The sequence below is a fragment of the Candoia aspera genome, chromosome 17, assembly GCF_035149785.1.
Source record: "Candoia aspera isolate rCanAsp1 chromosome 17, rCanAsp1.hap2, whole genome shotgun sequence".
Taxonomy (NCBI): Eukaryota; Metazoa; Chordata; class Lepidosauria; order Squamata; family Boidae; genus Candoia; species Candoia aspera.
Window position 1 is genome coordinate 1,456,640 of NC_086169.1, and position 17,367 is coordinate 1,474,006.

The 17,367-nt window shown below is 49.4% G+C and overlaps 2 protein-coding genes across 2 annotated transcripts; both read right to left on the minus strand.

Moving 5' to 3' along the window:
- Positions 1 to 1,083: 1,083 nt before the first annotated feature.
- C2CD4D (C2 calcium dependent domain containing 4D) lies at positions 1,084 to 2,208 on the minus strand. Its single transcript, XM_063316958.1, has one exon. It carries the CDS (start codon positions 2,122 to 2,124, stop codon positions 1,084 to 1,086), a length of 1,041 nt encoding a protein of 346 aa, XP_063173028.1. The 5' UTR covers positions 2,125 to 2,208.
- A 7,301-nt stretch (positions 2,209 to 9,509) lies between these two features.
- On the minus strand, positions 9,510 to 15,351 carry LOC134506585 (acyl-coenzyme A thioesterase THEM4-like). The gene is made up of 6 exons (XM_063316827.1): positions 15,067 to 15,351; positions 14,022 to 14,175; positions 13,093 to 13,261; positions 10,862 to 10,972; positions 10,504 to 10,628; positions 9,510 to 10,048 (listed from the first exon to the last, which is right to left on the minus strand). Exons 1-6 carry the CDS (start codon positions 15,190 to 15,192, stop codon positions 9,990 to 9,992), a joined length of 744 nt encoding a protein of 247 aa, XP_063172897.1. The 5' UTR covers positions 15,193 to 15,351; the 3' UTR covers positions 9,510 to 9,989.
- Between the last annotated feature and the right edge of the window lie 2,016 nt (positions 15,352 to 17,367).

Sequence of the window (17,367 nt, forward strand, 5' to 3'; positions counted from 1 at the left end):
AATTCGCCGCTCAATTCTTTTATTGCATCCTGTTGCAACTTTGCCTTGCAAACAGCTTTGGGGATTTGGAAGTCTAAATAAATAAACAAACAAACAAACAATCAAATAAATGTAAAGTGTTCCCTCTGGTGGCTTCGGTCAGCCATGGCACCTGTGAGGCGCTCCGAAGAGAAATGCTGCCCCCTGGCGGCCCAATCTGGACCTGTCGAAAGAAGCCGAAAGGCCTTGCACCAGATCTCTCTTGGGCAGCTGTATAAAAGATGGTAAACAAACACAAAGTATCCAATTTAAGCGAGAAACAAAGCCCAACCAGGTGTAAAAAAAATAAATAAAAACACTTCATGTGAGTCCATGTTTGTATTTTTAAGGAGCCAATAAATTTTGTTACTTAAACATACACATAAAACAACTTTTATGTGAAATGAGACACCTTTCAACAAAAGGTGGCATTTCCGAAAAGGAGTCAGCTCGTTCAGGCTTCTAGCCAGCGATTCCCTCCAAGGGCATCAATCGGATGAGAGAATTACAGGCTCGGGATACGCCAAGGTCATCTAGTCCAAGTCCTGGCTTAATGCTGGTCTGACCCCCTGCAAGACTGGGGGTACAACTTTGGCCCTGTGGCTGCAACACCACAATTCTGGGTTTGCCCCCAACCGTGGGGGACTCCCTGCCATGGAGCCTGCTGTTTGGGCTACTGAGAAAGATGGGATGCGTTCAGATGGCAGGCAACCACGTTCCGAGAACCAGTGGCTTGAATCGAAACTGGACGATGGAGCCTCACTGCTCCCCTTGCATCATCTCACTCAAACCAGCCCCTGCTATACCACCTTCTGCCTCATGGTGGCAGTGATGGCCAAGGGCAGTCAGCAGAGCGCAGCCTGGTGGCCGTGGTCCAGGTCAGGAATACTGGGGGCCTTCAGGAGGGGGGGGGTGGAAGCCAATTCCTGACATTCCTCTCAACAGGCTGGAGAAGACGAAGAACCTTCCTTGCAGAGATGGGCGACGACAGCTGTTGCCCTTCGGCCTTCCGTGAGAACATCTGTGCAATGCCCAGCCCTCCGGCCCCTTCTGAAGGGGTGGAGTTCAGGGCAAAAGAGAATCCAGCGGGACATCGCACTCACCCAGCACCACGTCACGCCGCAGGCTGCAGGCCTTGTTGAGGACCTTGATCCTCAGGCTGCGCCGGGGAAGCTCCTCCGGAGTGACCCCCTCGAAAAAGAAGTCCTCGTTGAAGATGGGGTTGCGGCTCCTCTTGACCGCAGCGCTGCGCTGCCTTTGACCAAGGCCCGGGCGCAGCTGCAGGGCCACACAGCAGTGGATGTGCCGAGGGTCGCCGCGGGGCGGGTAGAAGCCTTCGGCACTGACCAGGCGGACCCGCAGGCTGCTCTGCGGCTGGAGGTACTCGCTGGAGAGGCGCAGCCGGCCGCCCTGGCTCACTGTCAGCACCACCTCTTTGGTGATCCGCTGGTGGCAACGGATTGAGCCCAGTGGGAATGGGGGCACTGGCGATCGGGAGGCCCAGGGAAGGTCCGTCTCCCGGCGCAGGCAGCAGGGGCTGGTGTCTGTCGAGCTGGTCTCCCCCGTGGAGAAGGAGCTTGGCCGCGGGGCCGTGCCGGCGTTGGTGGAATGGCATGCCAACCGCCGGCGGTGCCTGTAGCCTTGGCAGGGCAGGAGGCCGCTGAGAGGACGTGTTGGCAGGGGGGAGTTATGCGGGGAGGTCTCGGGGGAAGAGGGGGTGTCGCTGTCCAGACCTGGCGTGGGCTGTGAAGGGGACCTCGTGCACGGGGAGGAGAGCCAGGCCCCTTGGGATCGGAGGGGCAGTGGCCCGCTGTGGAACAGCGATTCCCGCCGCCACGTATTGGGGCTTTCTGGCAGATACACCAAGTCCACCGGGCTCAGCTGGAACGCAGAGGAAGCGCCGCGAAGTGGGGCACGGGCCTGGCCTTCCTCCTGCCCCGCGATGCCCTTGTTTGCAGAAAGCGGGGCCGGTGCCTCCCTGGCTCTGGAGCGCCAGCCTTGTAGGGTGGCGAGGTTGGGTGGGATAAAAAACGAGGGGATCCTGTCAGGGGTAAGCACGTTGGGGCAAGTGGGCTGGAGGCTGGGGGTCTTTCGCTTGGAAAACATCTCAGATCAGCCAGGGGGAAGAAGAGTCACAGGGCCGCCCCAGGACAGGCCAGAGAGCCACCGGGACAGATTCTGTCAAGTCGATCTGGGAGGAAATCGAAGGAGAACCAGTTAGAACCTGCCAAGACCGCCCAGCTCCACCTGCAAACAGGATGTAGAGTTAAGTCTGAGCTTCCTGCTACCAGCTTCAGGGGCCAAGAACCACCTCTGACGTTTTCGGACCTCATGAGCACTAGTTACTTGTTTGGAAAAAAAGTATTTCCGACTCAGAAAAAGAAGAAACACCCCACCCTATCAGATTCCACCCGAGCGCGTTCTGCAGGTAGATGGAAAATGCTGAAGCCAAAAGTTTTGATTAATTTTTGGAGAAGAGCTCCCTCCTCCCTCTCTCATGATGTAGTTTTTGGCAGAGGGGGAAAAAAAACCACTTTTAAGCCCAGAGGACTTGCTGAAAGAAAACGCCGCTCCTCCCTTTCACGGTTCCTGGTGTTTTGCAGCAGGGAACGAAACGTCCGATGCTTTGCCGAAGAAAAAAGTGGGTCATGAACCTGTCCCTTTCTGAGCGCCTCGCCGAGCACCTGTCCGTGTTGGAGAGGGCGCCAAAAGGTGATTTGCACACCCATGCTGAGCTGTTAATGTGGCCGCTTGCCCAGGTGTGACTGGACACCTCTAAGCTGTTGGCCCGAATTTAGAAATATCAGAAATGGCAACGGTAGACGCCTGTTTGGCAAGGGCTGTGTGTGAGGTGCACCCACGTCCCTCCATTTCCCTGAACATCACCATCTTCTGTGGTTCACCTTCCTATGCAAGCCTGATGACCCACTGGGCAAAAGAGGAGCGTGCCTCTGAGCATGCGCAGAATAGATTCTATTCTAGTCCTTGAACGGAAGCCAGGACAAACCAGAAGGTCTGGGTGGGAGGTTATTTTGGGCAGGACCGAAAGAAGGGGAGTGGGGAAGGATAAAGGCCTGGATGAAAAGATCAGGAACCTCAGGCCTTTCTTCAGGGCGGCCCTGCCCAAATCTAAAATTGCAGAGAAACCTTTTGCACAGAAAAAAGTATGCCAAGGAGTTTCAAGAGTTTGTGGGAGCTGCATGTTCCCCCCCCAAGCAGACTTGCAAAAAGGGCCAAAATACACATTTCTCCCTCCAGGAAAATGGGCTGCATCTTATCCCCTTGTAAGGGAAAGTCTGCCCCTCCTGCTCCCGAAAGAAAAATTCAGGAACCTGCCCCACCGCCCCAATTACCTGGGCATCCTTCTCTCCCTTTCTCCAGCCCTTCCCTTGGGCCTCCTCCAACTTGCGTTCGTGGCTTTCTGAGATGCCCGCCCGCCCAACGCAAACTTTCCATGTTGCTGTTTACAACCCGGAGCAATTCAACGTCACCGCTTCGTTGCTCGGCCGCAAAGACGGGGTCGGGGAGCTGCACGGCGGCAACAGCGCTCGGCAGGTCGAAGTTGGGAGCTCGCTTCAGGAAAGCGTCGTGGGACGATCCGATCGGATGCTGCATTCGGCCCAGGAAACGCGGTGACTTTGGACAGCTTCGAACCACCCTCCTGGAGTCCGCACCGGGCTGCAATTTTTCTTCCTCCTGGAGTTCCTTTGGCATAGCGCCTCTCCGGTCTGGTTTTGCACACGGGGGAAGAACAAAAGAACCATTCTTTTAAGCCACGGTAAATGTTTGCAAATACTTTCCAGCAAAAAAAGAAAAAAACCCATTGCCTCTGCTGCAATGTGTTCTGCTTTTCACAGTCCTCTTGTGCCACGGTCAAATGACTTGTTGTTCTTTTTGGGCGCGCTGGGCTGTGGTCTCTCTTTTTTTATTTTTAACCAAATGTCCTTTCTGACAACCCGTGGAATAGAAAAATAGCCAATGCTCAGCTCTGGGGTGAAACCACGACCTCTTCCGTGGTGCACCAGGGTGAGAAATTCAGGGCAAAAGGTCAAAAAATTGGATTCAGCCAATTAGCTTCTTCATAGTATTTACGGAAAGATGGCGGTGGAACTGGGAAGAAATGCTTTCTGTCACCGGTGATGTGATGGTTGAACAAACTATCAATATAGGTAGTCCTCGCTTAACAACCATTCATTTAGTGACAGTTCAGACTTACGATGGTTCTGGAAAGAAAACTTATGGCTGGTCCTCACATTTATGACTGTTGCAGCATCCCATGGTCATGTGATCGCTATTTTTGACCTTCCTGGCCAGCTTCTGGCAAGAAAAATCAACAGGGAAGCACTGATTTACTTAATGACCATGTGGCTTGCTTAATGCCTGCAGTGATTCACTTCATGACCACTTTGCTTAGCAACTGAAATTCTGGTCCCAACTGTGGTCATTAAGCAAGGACTACTCATACTGGGCTGTTGAAGGCAAGCAGTTTTTAAGAAATTAAATAAAAACCTTGCGTTTCCATGTCTAATTTGCAGGGAATGAAAGAATTGAGGCAATTGATTGGTCGGGGCAAGATGAAAACGGATCTGACATGGTTTGCGTCTGTGAATCTCTCATATTACCTCTGACTTTTCTGAGGTTTGTTTAATCTACAACCATCAGCGTCAGAAAGACCAGCTCCTCAACTTTTTAGGATTATCCCAAGCATCTGAGCCAGCTTTGATGGAGGGAACTGAAACCCAGCTCAGTAAATAATGTCTGGGAGACGGGAGACGGCGATCAGCCAGCGGGGCGTGGTACTTCGGTGCGAGGCAGGTTTGTAAGGCTGTGTTCTGAGAAGGAAGCAACAATGGAACAATTCAATGCTTATTTTTAGCATCACCTGCCCTTTTGCGATGCTGCCCAGCAATGTTAAGGAGCTTTGCGGCTGACTGTTGCGGGTGAGGTTTGCAAGGAAGCCTCTGTGTTTATGGGTGGGGGGTCAGGAGGGCCAGGACTGCATTTTGAAGGTTGATTTATTTTCAGAGGCACACCCTCGCTTTTCTTGAAACTCAAGACAGCAGTAAAAATACACAAAGCTAAATGGCATTCAAGCAGAGGACCACCACCCATTCAGGGAAGCGTTATTTTGGATTTCTGGGGTCGGAGTTGATGATCTCAAGAGATCCCTTCAGCTCTATCATCCTGTGGTTCTCGAATAACCCAGCTTAGAGGTTCTAGCGCAGTGCCATCCAGGGAACTGCCAAGGAGACAAGCCATCAAGCCGAAAATGATGCCCCGTTCAAGGAGCTGCCAAGGAGAAACTCTTCCCCTGCAACACAGGCAGGGTCAGCTACTGCATATAATATCGTATCAGACAATGAAAGGTCTGCAAGCCAACCACCAAGAAGAGAGAGCACCAAGGACTTGAGATACCATCTCTGGAGCTCTCCTGATCTCCTCTTGAAATCGGGAAGTAGGAGAAGCTGACCTTACGGGCCCTCCAAGCTCCAAGCCACCCCCACTGTCAATTTAATTTAGCACCCTTACCCCCTTTCTGGCCTTCCTGAATAGACGGCAGGCAGGGGGATCGCTCCCCAGGCCTTTTCCAGACCCAAAGAGAGAGGCCTGTGCTGGTGTTGCTGGTGTCACTCAACGCTCCCCAAAGGAACGTAGGGCAGATCCTCTCTTAATTTCCTATCCCTGCCAGCAGCAAGGACTGTGGCATGCAGAGACACCTTTCTTGGCCCAGAAGGCTGAGAAAACAAACCCAGGCCGGAGGGTCGCAGCTGAATAATCATCATGAAAGCCAAACACTCAGCCCTCTTTTGAGGTTCCTGTGCATGCAATTGTCTCCCTTTTCTAGCAAAATGCGAGCTGCATTATAACATCACCGAGCGACGGACCAGCTTCCACCAGCTCCAGAGGAAGAACTTCAACCTTTGGGTGGGTCGATTTAGACCAGATCCTCAGGCACAGCATGCCCCCTGGTGATTCCCCCCACCCTCCGGTGTTCCTTTCTGCCCTGCACTTCTTAACAACCCATTGCTTTGAGTTCAAGGATGGCTAGATCCTAAAGACTGTGTCTCCAGAAGATACTGGGTTGGAAAGGAGAGCAGATATCATGTTATTCTTCGGGTTAGCAACAAAATATATGCTCCGGTGAAATGCCCCTTGTTTCTTTACAACAAAACGCTTTAAATATCTTTCTAAAGCACCAATTGATGAGCTGGAGATGGACTGGGTTCAGAGTCCTTACGTCCACCCGAACTAAAAGGTGTTCTTTGTGAACTGACCCCGTTTCTTGGATCATCCTTAACTTCTGATTTTTCTCAGCTGGCAGAAATCTCCATCGGGGAGCTATTCGACTCTAGGTAAAGGCGCCACATTTGACGTTCGAAACTCCTCCTTTGAAGGGCTAGATTATGGATTTTAGGATTTCATGCATTTTTAACATGGGTTTTGCAGTGTGTGGGCTTGGAATGCCTAGAATAACCCAGCTTGCACAGCCGTTGATGAGACTTAGAAGCGGTGATGTTTCGGAAACGGTGAAAGAGATCGTAATGTAGCCAGTTTACTAATCATGCCTGCCTGGGAGCTTTTTCCTCCATGAATTAAAAATGTAGATCAGAGCTGTCTTCCACATTGCGCTCCAGCATGCAGAAATTAAAAGAGACAGAGAGAGATTCGCCTGATTAGTTTTAGGAGGAATGGTGCCCCCAAAACACAAAGTTAAAAACACAACATATTTTATTCCTTTGTATTTGGAATCCCACTCTTCCATCTAGGATGGTTAGGCTGAAAGAGATTGTGTGATCCTCAATTACCTTGCAACTCTGATTCATTGACAGTGGAACCACCGCCACACCCAACTGGACGTCACGAACCTTCTGGAAAAGTCTGGGCCAAAACATTCATATCTTTTTCCAAGCTGCATTTGGTTTGAAGCTCGGCAAGGGTGACTGCAGAGCTATCCGTGCCCTTCTGGAGAAGCCCTCTGTTGCTCGTAGAGAATTGGGGGCCTCCTCCATCCTTTTTCGTCATTGCCACGGCACTCAAAAGCATTGGCCATTCTCTTCAGAGACTGGACATGCTCACAGGACGCTAAATGTTTCCTTTTGACCCTAGCCAGGACAGACCTTTGTAGAGGGCCCCACTTGGGGTTCCCGACAGCATGGTGCTAACGCTTCATGGATCAATAGTCCTACTTGACCCCTATTGAACATCAGCACCATGGACAGCTCCCGTGGAGCCCAGGAGCAAAACCAGCTAAAACTGTTACTTCAGCAACATCAGGGATGTTCCCTGGACCTGATTTTAATACTCTTCCCCTTGGGCCTGAAGGTTCTTGAACCCAGACCCTCTCCAAGGAAAGATACTGGAGGCAAGAGAAGCCATTGTTAAGGAGATACCAGTTGCAAGAAACCAAAGTAAAAATCAGCGGTCGTAGATCTTCTCAAGCCAGGCCAACTTCCTCTTGAAGAGCGCGCCTTCAGGGAGCACCAGTGAAATACCCTGTGTAGCTTTCCTTTCTCCAAAATGGGTGTGTAACACATCTTCAGAAACGAGACGAGCATGGAATGAAGAGGTTGTCCTGTTCAAGTCAAGCCTCAACTCATAACTTGCAATTAGAACATCTGGTTTGCGGCTGTCACAGCAAGATGCGATCTCCTGCAGAATAACCATGTGGGGCTGCCTCATGCTTTGCTGTGGTGAAAGAAGGGGCAGTTTTAATGCTTTAATTGGTGATGTTGTAGCTAGACCGCATAGGAGTATCTTCCGTATCAACACCTTACTTCAATCTGGAGAATTCTTTCATCACACACCCAGACCAATAGCTATTTGTTGGCTTCCCAAGATTTACCACCACCACCCTGCCAGCTTATATGCAACCTGCTGGTTGTTGAACCTGTGTGGAGACCTACAAATAGAGAAAGTGTCCTAACAGCCAGGAACCACGCTGAGACGAGGAGTAGGTCTCTAGTGTTTATTACTGCTACATTAGACAGAAAATCCTACCAAACTGAAGAAGCGTGGGAAAAACCCAGACAGATAAACCCCAAAGTCGAGGTGGGTCTGTTCTGTGTCTCTTCGAATGGCTGCTCAACTCTTCACTACTACGCATGCGTTTTCCCCCCTGGTTAGGGGCCCCCTCCTGCTCGCCATCAGTGCTCATGACAGAAAGGGTGATGACTCTATTCTTCTTGATAATTCAAAAACAAGGAATCCACTTTGAGAACCAATGTAGAAGCAAAATTGCTCCAGGGAGCCTCATCCTTCAAATGATTAATGCCACTTGCTTAATTTTTTTTAAAATTGTAGTTCAAGTTTCGAAGCATGGGAAAACAGGAGGAAATGCTCGTTTCCCAAAGATTTTCTCTTCCAGTGCAACTGGATGAGATCTCCCCCCCCCCCAATTAGGAAGAGGACATGAATTGTTTCGGAACTCCCTATCCGATTGAAAGATCAAAAGAGAAACCCGTGCAAGGTCTCAGTCTCTGAAGAGTCAAAGGTCAATTCAAGCTTCTTGTTCCAGGGCGTGCAAATAACACCAAGATGCTCCTGTTTCTTTCCCCAGAGAGGGATGTTGCAGAAGCCTGCATGATATTGTTGGAAATGCCCAGTTGTGTGAGCAGAAACAGAGACAGCCAAGGAAGCTGGCCAAACGTGGCCATGCCACGGAACAGCTGCGGACAAGAACCCACAACACTGGGATTGTAAAAAAAGTGAACCTCCGTCGCATTTTGCAGGGAGCCAAAGAGAGTGTGGAAAAAGTGGGATGGCAAAAGTTTGACCCGTCGACAATGGGAAGGGAAAGGGGGTAAAAGAGAAGATTCGTTTCCTGGGAATGGGATTAGAGGATCAGAAGTCCGAATGACATTTAGCGCAGACTTTGATTCATTCATCAACGCTGCTTTTATCTCTGCCCCAACCCCTCCCTTTGTGGTTAATTCTGTCATGTTCAGAGTTTCAATGTATTTTAAAACATCGTAAGGTTTCCCAAGCCAGGGTGCTGATGCACGTTTCTGTTTGGGAGGGAGCTGCTGTGAGACCTTGTGCCAAGCTCTGTATGTGAAGTCAGTACAATGGAATGTGTTTGGGTTGTTTTCTCTGTTCAAGGCCGTTTCCCGCAGACCCTCAGAAACCATTAGGAGCACCTGGGATTGTGAGCTTGGGAAGAGTCTACGGGGGGAGGGATCTCATTTGCACCGAGGGTTTTTAGTTTGCATTTGGCACGCTTTTATCATTCTCAGCTTTCTCTGTGATCCTGCACGCTGTTCTTTAATAAGTCAGCTATCTTTGTGATCCTGCTCATGAGTCTGATGCTGTTTTAGAACAGGCGACCATTACACACACCTATTGGGAAAGGCTGCTGGACTCTGATTGCAAAGAGTGAATCCAACTGAACGCACGCTTTGGTTCCCAAAGGAACTCCAGTTCTCTGTGGAAGACACGCGATGGAAATTTAGCAACATCCTTCTGAGCCGATCTTTATAAAACTGCAGTTTAAGGAGCAATCTTAAGTCATCCTTTATTTGGAAAAACCCTTCTCTTTGCATCATCCCCCCACCCCAGAGATCATCAAAGAGACAGTTAGAAATACAATCACGCTTTGCCCTCGAACTTGGCTTCAGCAACACATCTATCTTTCAAAGAAAACCCTCGGGTCATTTCGGCAGAGGCACAGCTGAAGCCCAAAGAGGAACAAGGAGGTAAAAAGGAAAGAAGGAATGACATTCTCATGGGAATTCCAGATACTACAAACTGACCCTAAATCTTTAGGAAAAACCTAAGGAGGCCTTCCCAGCCTCTGCAAATGGATCAAACTAAGCACGGGCAACCTGCCTTGGTGCAAAGTGAGCCCCAGTCCTCCACCCCAGATTATCCGTTCTTGCAGGAAACAAGGCCCAGAGAGCTGTATTTCTGGCACAAGGTGAGATTTGAGGCTCCCTTGAGAAAGCCCACGAAGGGTCACCGTTAGCCTGGGAGGTTTACTTGGAGCGTTTCAGTGGATGGGAAGTTCTCTTCATGTCCAGGGTGATCAAGAGAGCTGCAGCCGGGGAGATGGAAACAAAGAAAGGGAGAACGGGATGAGACTCGGGCAGGAAGCCATCAGTAGGGAGAGCAAACGTCATCGGTGTCTTCGCTTTGGCTAAGCTGCCCGTCCTGTATTCCAAGCAGCTTCAACCCCACCCCGATCCGTGCCTGCTTAAACTCCCCTTCAAGCACTTCCATTTCCTGCGCTGCAGAAAACAGAGACACCTGCCTTTTACCCATCCCGTCTTTGCGCCAAAGGCAGCTCCCAAGGTAAACCAAGAGGACGAACGAAATAAGTTAATTGCGGGTGAAAACTGGAAACAGAGGACATAGGTGGCGGCTGAGCCTCTGGGCCTCGTTCTTCCCTCTGAAGGAGGCTGGAGAGAGGAAGCCCCCCCACTGCCCCCCCCATAGCAGCTCGGAGAAAAGAATGACAGGCGGGTCCAGTTTGATTCAGGAAGCACTCACCTGTGGCTTCTGCATGAATGTGCTGTCTATCTGTGCTCTGCACGTGCGCGGACATAAATATCTTCTCCTCTTCCACCTTCTCCACCTTGCTTTCCACAAGGACCACAGAGCCCAGCAGGATGGGGCTGGAACGGGAATGATAGGCTTGCCAGAGCGACTGGCCAGGTTTCCTGGCAACTAAGTCGGTCTGTGGGTTCTCCCCTGCCTGCAGTCAGCCCAAACTACCACCCGCTCGTCTTCTGCGCCACCCACCCTTGTTGGACTGGCTTTGCCAGCCCCAAACGAGGAGGAAATGAGGGCCACCTAGGCGTACGGGCCAGCTGCACCGTGACGGGCGAAGAAATTGAAAATTTCTTACCTCTTGTAGTTTATGGAGAGATGGGCAGTCACCACTACGCCGAAGACGCAGATGGCACAACTCGCAAAAGTGTGGTCGAGAATGGCAGCCACGGCCCCGCCGTGCACGAATCTGGATCGGAGAGGTGTCAAAATCAGAAGAGGGGAAGGGCGCTGGGCAAGCGTGATGGGCTGGGAGGAAACAGGAGGGAGGACACACAAGATAGGAGGTATCTCAGCCCGCAGAAGGAATGGGGTGTGTGGAAAGCGTCTCAGAAGGGACCCTCCCTCGTTCTCTGGAAAGTGAAGGCAGGGGAGGGGAGGACTGAGTTCGAATTTGCAAGTCTCTCTGATAAATAAAGGGAGTGTCGATACTGATGGTTCAGTTTCCTGCCTGGACTATCTGGAAGGGCTGGCAGTAAGGATCCCCGATGAAACAACACAACAAACGGGAGGGAGTTAATAAGTATATTGATTATAGTAAAGTATATTGATTATCAGGCGTGGACTAAATGTATGCGTAATGGGCTGTAAAAATAACCATGAGGAACAGGAGTTGACAGGAGTAATTGAGACAACGGTCAGATAAGAGCAGTGTTTCTCAACCTTGGCAGCTTGAAGGTGTGTGGACTTCACCTCCCAGAATTCCCCGGCTGGGGAATTCTGGGAGGTGAAGTCCACACACCTTCAAGCTGCCAAGGTTGAGAAACACTGGGTAAGAGAAATTGGAGTCCAGAGCAGAAATGTAGTTTGAGAAAGTGTCTGGAAAAACTGGAACCTTACAATAAAAAGAGTCCCCGCATTCCTGACTTGGGTGTCCGGGTCTGGTCTACCTCGAAGGGCTGATGGTATGTGGTCCCGGCCTGCATCGGCACTGATCTGATTTCCGTATAATTACAAGCAGCCAAATAAGGTTGCGCCAGGACCCTGTGTACGTTGGTTCAGCCAGAAGATCCCTCGTGCCTCCTAACAGCCTAAACATTTTTACCTAAATTAAACTGTTTCTTGCCGGTTTCACCAGGTTGGGCCAGCTTCTCAGGCCAGAGAGATTCCCAGCAGATCTCTCCAAGGCAGTCTGAATGCATCTCCTGCTGTGATCTGCACAGACTGATTTTTTTTTTTTTTTTTGCAGATTTTCAGCCAACCTGCTTTCACAGGAGAAAGGCAGGGGGTGGGGGGCACTGGAAATGCGTCTTAGACCCCTTCGTCAGCAAGAATGGGATAAACAGATTCCGTCTTGCTTTCCAACCTGGCACGGGCTGATTGGAGCCGTTAAAACTGTATTCCAGCTACACCTGAGATCCCAAGCCATGGGAATGGATTAGCTGGATAAAACAGCAAGTCTCCACCCAGCTGGTTTTCAATTAAGATTCCTATTAAAACTGGGAAGCGAGGGAACTGCGAATAACAGGAACCCAACTTGAGGCCACATCCCAGCCAAGGCTAGGATGCAGGAGTCTTGCAAAAGATTTTCTTCTGCAGTGGATTTCTGCTTCCCTTCCAAAGGCTGAAATGATCCTTGGTGGGTAAGACGAGGAGACTGAAGGAAAGCAGTTACAATTTCTTCTTTTTCCTCTTCCTGTTTTCCAAAATAAGTTTCACGGTTCCAGGGTGTGGGCCTGGAAATCCGAAGCACCTAATTTTCACGTTTTTCCTGCCACGGAGAGAGGCTGACGATGGAGTTTCTTTAAAAAAAATAATCCTTGCTGTAAAGACATCCAGGGCGTGTCAGGAGGTTCAGCCTGGCTGGTGGCAATTTTATTCAGTTCCTATTTGATTCAGGTTAGATTGGGGCTGCCCAGTTCTGGAACCGATCTACCTTAATTTTATTTATTTATTAGATTTATATACATCTATAGGATTTATATAAATCTATAGGATGAAGATTTATATCCCATAATCTATAGGATGAAGATTTATATAAATCTTCATCCCTCTCCTTCTACTGATGAAACCTGGGAAGAGGTTTATTAATAGAAATTTAGGAAAAAACAGAAACAAAATTCTGCTCCAATATTAATTGGGCAGGACAGCTCAGAGGATGTGCAACTTTCCGGGCTCCTGTCTGGCATCCTTCAAAACTGAGTTTAACAAGGTTTATCGGCAGCCTCGCATTTCCACGGTTGGAATAAGCAAGGAGGTCTTTTTCCTTGAACCTTAGAAAACTGGGGGGGAATCGAAGAATGCTTGACCGGGCATGAAGGAGTCAGAACGGTTTGCGTTTTGATCAACCCACAGCCCGCTTGAGCTTACCCAATCATCCCTTCCAAATATGAGCCCAGTTGGAGAGGTACCACCATCCGTCTCTCCGAGCTGTTGAAAAACATGGCAAATTCAAATCCACGGCCTTCAGTGGCCACGTTTCGGACAAACAAACAGGCATCTTTTTGCTTTTCTGGGTGGTATCCTGATTTGCTGTGGACTACAAAGAAAAAAATAAGTGTGGGGGGAAAATCCAGAAAGTTTGAAGTTGGGGACTCCATATTTATTAGATAGTAAATCGCTTAATGGCCATTTGTTTAGTGATGGTTCGGACTTACGACGGTGCTGAAAAAAACGACTTGCGACCGTCGCAGCATCCCCGCAGTCAAGTGATTATAATTTGGGCGCTTGGCAACTGGTTCCCATTTATGACCATTGCAGCTCCCTGTGGTCACGTGATCACCATTTTCAACCTTCCCAGCTGGCTTCTGGTAAGCAAAATCAATGGGGAACCATGTGATTTGCTTAACAACCACATGGTTCGCTTAATGCCCACGGTGATTTGCTTAATGACTGCCATGAAAAGTCATAAAACTGGGTTGGATTTGCTCAATGACTGCTTCGCTCAGCAACCGAAAGTCTGGTCCCAGCTGTATAGTAGCTTAGGGAAAAACATGTTGGTTATATAATTTTATCAGATATACTTGCATCGTATTTGCATTAAATATAAATAGAATTGTAATGCTTTATTGTTGTAATGACACATTATATTTTGGATTTTTATTTTTTTTTAAAGCACTGGCTATGCATTTTTTTTTTATAACGTGTGTATCTTTGGGTACTTTTCCCCCTTTTTCCTGTCATTATTTTAAAAAGCAGTAATAAAAATAAGAACACGCTTTCTGTTCTAGCGGAAGGAACAGCTTGGAAGGAACACAGCGGCCACAGGGGACATGTTTAAGTGGAATGGACACACTGACCTGGCATGCTGTCCAAGCAATTGTTATGATTTGGCATCCTTTGCCATGACCCGTCTTCGGACAGCTTGGTAAACTTCTCATACTGGTCCATCATCTCTCGGCTCCAGCTGGGGTTGGGGAGACCAAGGTCTCTGAGGTCCTGGTGGGGCTGTTGCTGGGAAGCAAGACAAGGGGGTGCTTGCGTTGAGGGGCACGCTTGTGCCCACAGGTCACTTCGCGGCACACGGCTAGGTCATCCGTGGGCCTGCTGGTCTCCGATCGTATCTGCCCATCCCATAAGGCCTGTCAGGGGGGTCCCTGGGTGACCTCTTTGAACGCAAGAGGTGCACTTCCTCTGTAGCCATCAGCATCTCCAGCAGGAGACGTCCAGCAAAGGATGTTTCGTCCATGTATCCCAACCACGGGCATTCAAGTTGCTTACAAAACGTCCAAGGGGACACTGACGCACCCAAAGACCCATCCAGTATTTGCAGACACGTGGAACGAAGCCTGCACTACAAAACAGCGTACCTCGAGGCTTGGATGGTCTTGACCCTGCTGACCTTCCTCAAGGCATTGAAAACCTGCCCCTTACCCTGGACGCTGAGCCCGCTGATGAGAAAGATTGTGGCTGGCTTTGGATTTATCAAGTCTTTCTTTTTAATTTCTGGATTTTTTTTTTTGCTCGCTTGTTTTTACTCGGCTGTTAAAGAGTCCCAGTATTAGAGCTGGGCAGTCATGCGCGTTGATTAAGCAGATAAGCAAAACAAAACTGCTCACAAATCAGGATGGGCTAGCGTGGGCTTCCATCCAAGGCCTTGGATTCAACAGACCAGGAAGCATTCGGGGCGGGATCTAATGGAAGACCAGGCATTGACAAGGAGCCACCATCTCTGAATAGATTAAGCCTGATGCAATTAAGATCAAGGGATCAGGGTGAGAGCGTTGGGACAGCTTTATGAGAGGACCTCAGAACCTCTTAGATGGTCCTCCAAAACCAGGGATGAAGTTTTATTTTGGGGGGTGTCCTTCCCATTCCTTTTAACCCCCCCCCCCCAATACTCACAGTGGAGGTCCTTCTGAAGAGCACATGAGGATGCTGTACCAATAGCTTGTTCGTCGTTGCCAGGCGAGGTATGCTGGTGGCCAGTCCCTTGACCGTCTGGCTGAAGCTCCTCAGAACACCGTGCATTCTGAATCTTCTCACCTGCTGAGCTCCAGGCAAGGGTGTTTTGCGTCTTCATGCAGGTTTTTCATTGCGCGCATCTCCAAACGGTGGTGGCTTTAATAGGCTGGAGGAACTCTCACCCAGGACCAACTGGAACAACCCTGTGGTTCTTCCTTCTGGCGAAGTTACACCCTCAAATTATAAGAGCTGAAGTTCACTTGAGTTGCTTAATTTTTTCCCCACTGCGTGCACCGAGATCTTCCGTGATAAACTCGGGTCCAATCATCTGATTTTAAACCTGGATCCGCGGAGATATTGTCACCAGGCAGACAAAATGTACGCGCTGTTGCTCGACTGGCATTTAAGGTGACAATAGTTACAGGAGATACGCCCAGATGTGCAGACAGAGGTGATTTAGTCCTCCCCAAAACTGTCATCCTCAGCTTGGCAGGTGTCTCTCCAACTGTGGCATCCCAACAGGCCATCCCATCGGCACACATAAACATCTCCAGATAAACCTAAGAAATTGGTGTTGATGCTGCATACCCAGTGCTGCATACCCAATGCAATTGGTGGTGTCTTTTCTTTAACCACGTGCGGTGACAAAAAGGGGCTGAGCTTTCTCTACTTCCAAGTGCACCCAGTTGCAATCTACCCTCATCTCCATCCGCTGATGTTACCCATCTACTGCAGAAAACTCTTCACTGGACCTCTTTCCCACCCTGCAAGCTTCCCCATTCAACCAGACACGCATACAGTCTCTCTGTTAGGTCCTCCTCTGCTCCTTGGACATCTGCGTACCAACCAACAACTAAGGACGTGAGCCTCTGCGTGTGCGCGCGTGAACTCCTGTCCCCTTGAACATTCCTTAAGCGTCTGGAACACACCTACTTGGCAAACAAGGAAGGAACATCCTTTGCTGGACTTTTCCCATTTTCATTCAACCCCAGAGGGGTAGTAGGGCAGGAGTAAGCCAACGAGGGCTACCTGATGTTAAGAAGGTGCCCGGGTATGTGGTAGGGAGGAAGCTTTACTATGGGCCCACCAGGCAAAGTTCATCTGCAAGAGACAATGGAAGGTCCCCTTTTCGGGGGAGATGGGTGGTGATGGAAATTTGAAATATAAACAAACAAACGAACAAACAAGGTCTACCACTATGCAGAAATGATTTGGCTTCCCAGTAACGGTCTGCCTTCCAGAGCCAAAATGGGGCCGCTTGCAAACGTCAGCAACAGGAAACTCAACGCTTTAAAATGTCCAGGTCCCTGCTAAGAGTTGGCTCGAATCTCTTGGTTTTTTTCCTGCCCAGCAGTGGCAGAAACCAGGGTTACAGCCTCTCAGTGACACAAGCTTTCCCCGTATCAGGACAACCAAGAACAGTTTCTGAAGCACGCCACTGATGGGTCAGCGGCATCATCTTGGCCTTCCCGTCTTTCCAACCAATTTCCTTTTGCATCATAGCCAGAAGAGCAGAGTGCGTCTTCTGTCCAAACCTCTAAAAATTTGACCCATCAAGAGCTGTCCATGGCTCTGTCCCTCACCTACTCCATTTTGCCCTACCAAGTGGAAGGCCACAGCTGAAGACCTGGCTCTCACAAATCAAAGCTGACACTTTACAGAACCTTCACATTATCCATGGTGTGCCTTTTTGATTCAGCGGTATACAAAAATAATAAACAAATGATTTGTTTTAAAATCTGTTCAATCATGGCTGATTCTCGGAGACTGCCTGGACAAGTCCCTGCAGTTTTCTTGGCAAGTTTTTTCAGAAGTGGTTTGCCATTGGCTCCTTCCTTGGGCTGAGAGAGACTGGCTGGCACAAGGTCACCCAGCTTGCCTTGTGCCTCAGGTGGGACTAGAATTCAGTCTCCCAGTTTCTAGCCTGATGCCTTCACCACATCAAACTGGCTCTCAAATGATATGCAGTTAAAAAATAATAGTCAGTCACTCCAGACAGTGGTGGTAAAGATGCAAGGAAAGGATGCTTCAACTCTTCTCTTGAACCATTTCCCCATTTAAATTAAATTCAGTGGAAGCAACAGAACGCCTTGTACAATAAACAAGAATTTCAACCAGTGCTGCTGCAGAGATTTTCCAAGCTTGAGCGTTGAGGTGAAACTAGGTCAATCAGGCCAGAAAGAAATGTACAAGGACTATTTTATTAAGGAGCCAGTTTGGTGTAATGGTTAAGCAGGAGGC

Bases quoted from the DNA above. Each gene is read 5' to 3' on its own strand.
- LOC134506585 (XM_063316827.1), bottom strand. From the start codon at position 15,192: ATGCACGGTGTTCTGAGGAGCTTCAGCCAGACGGTCAAGGGACTGGCC. The intron at 10,973-13,092 runs GTAAGCTCAAGC...TCTCCGATCCAG, and splicing joins TATTTGGAAGGGATGATTGG to ATTCGTGCACGGCGGGGCCG. The intron at 10,049-10,503 runs GTGAGTGCTTCC...CCCCGGCTGCAG, and splicing joins CATTCATGCAGAAGCCACAG to CTCTCTTGATCACCCTGGAC.
- C2CD4D (XM_063316958.1), bottom strand. From the start codon at position 2,124: ATGTTTTCCAAGCGAAAGACCCCCAGCCTCCAGCCCACTTGCCCCAAC.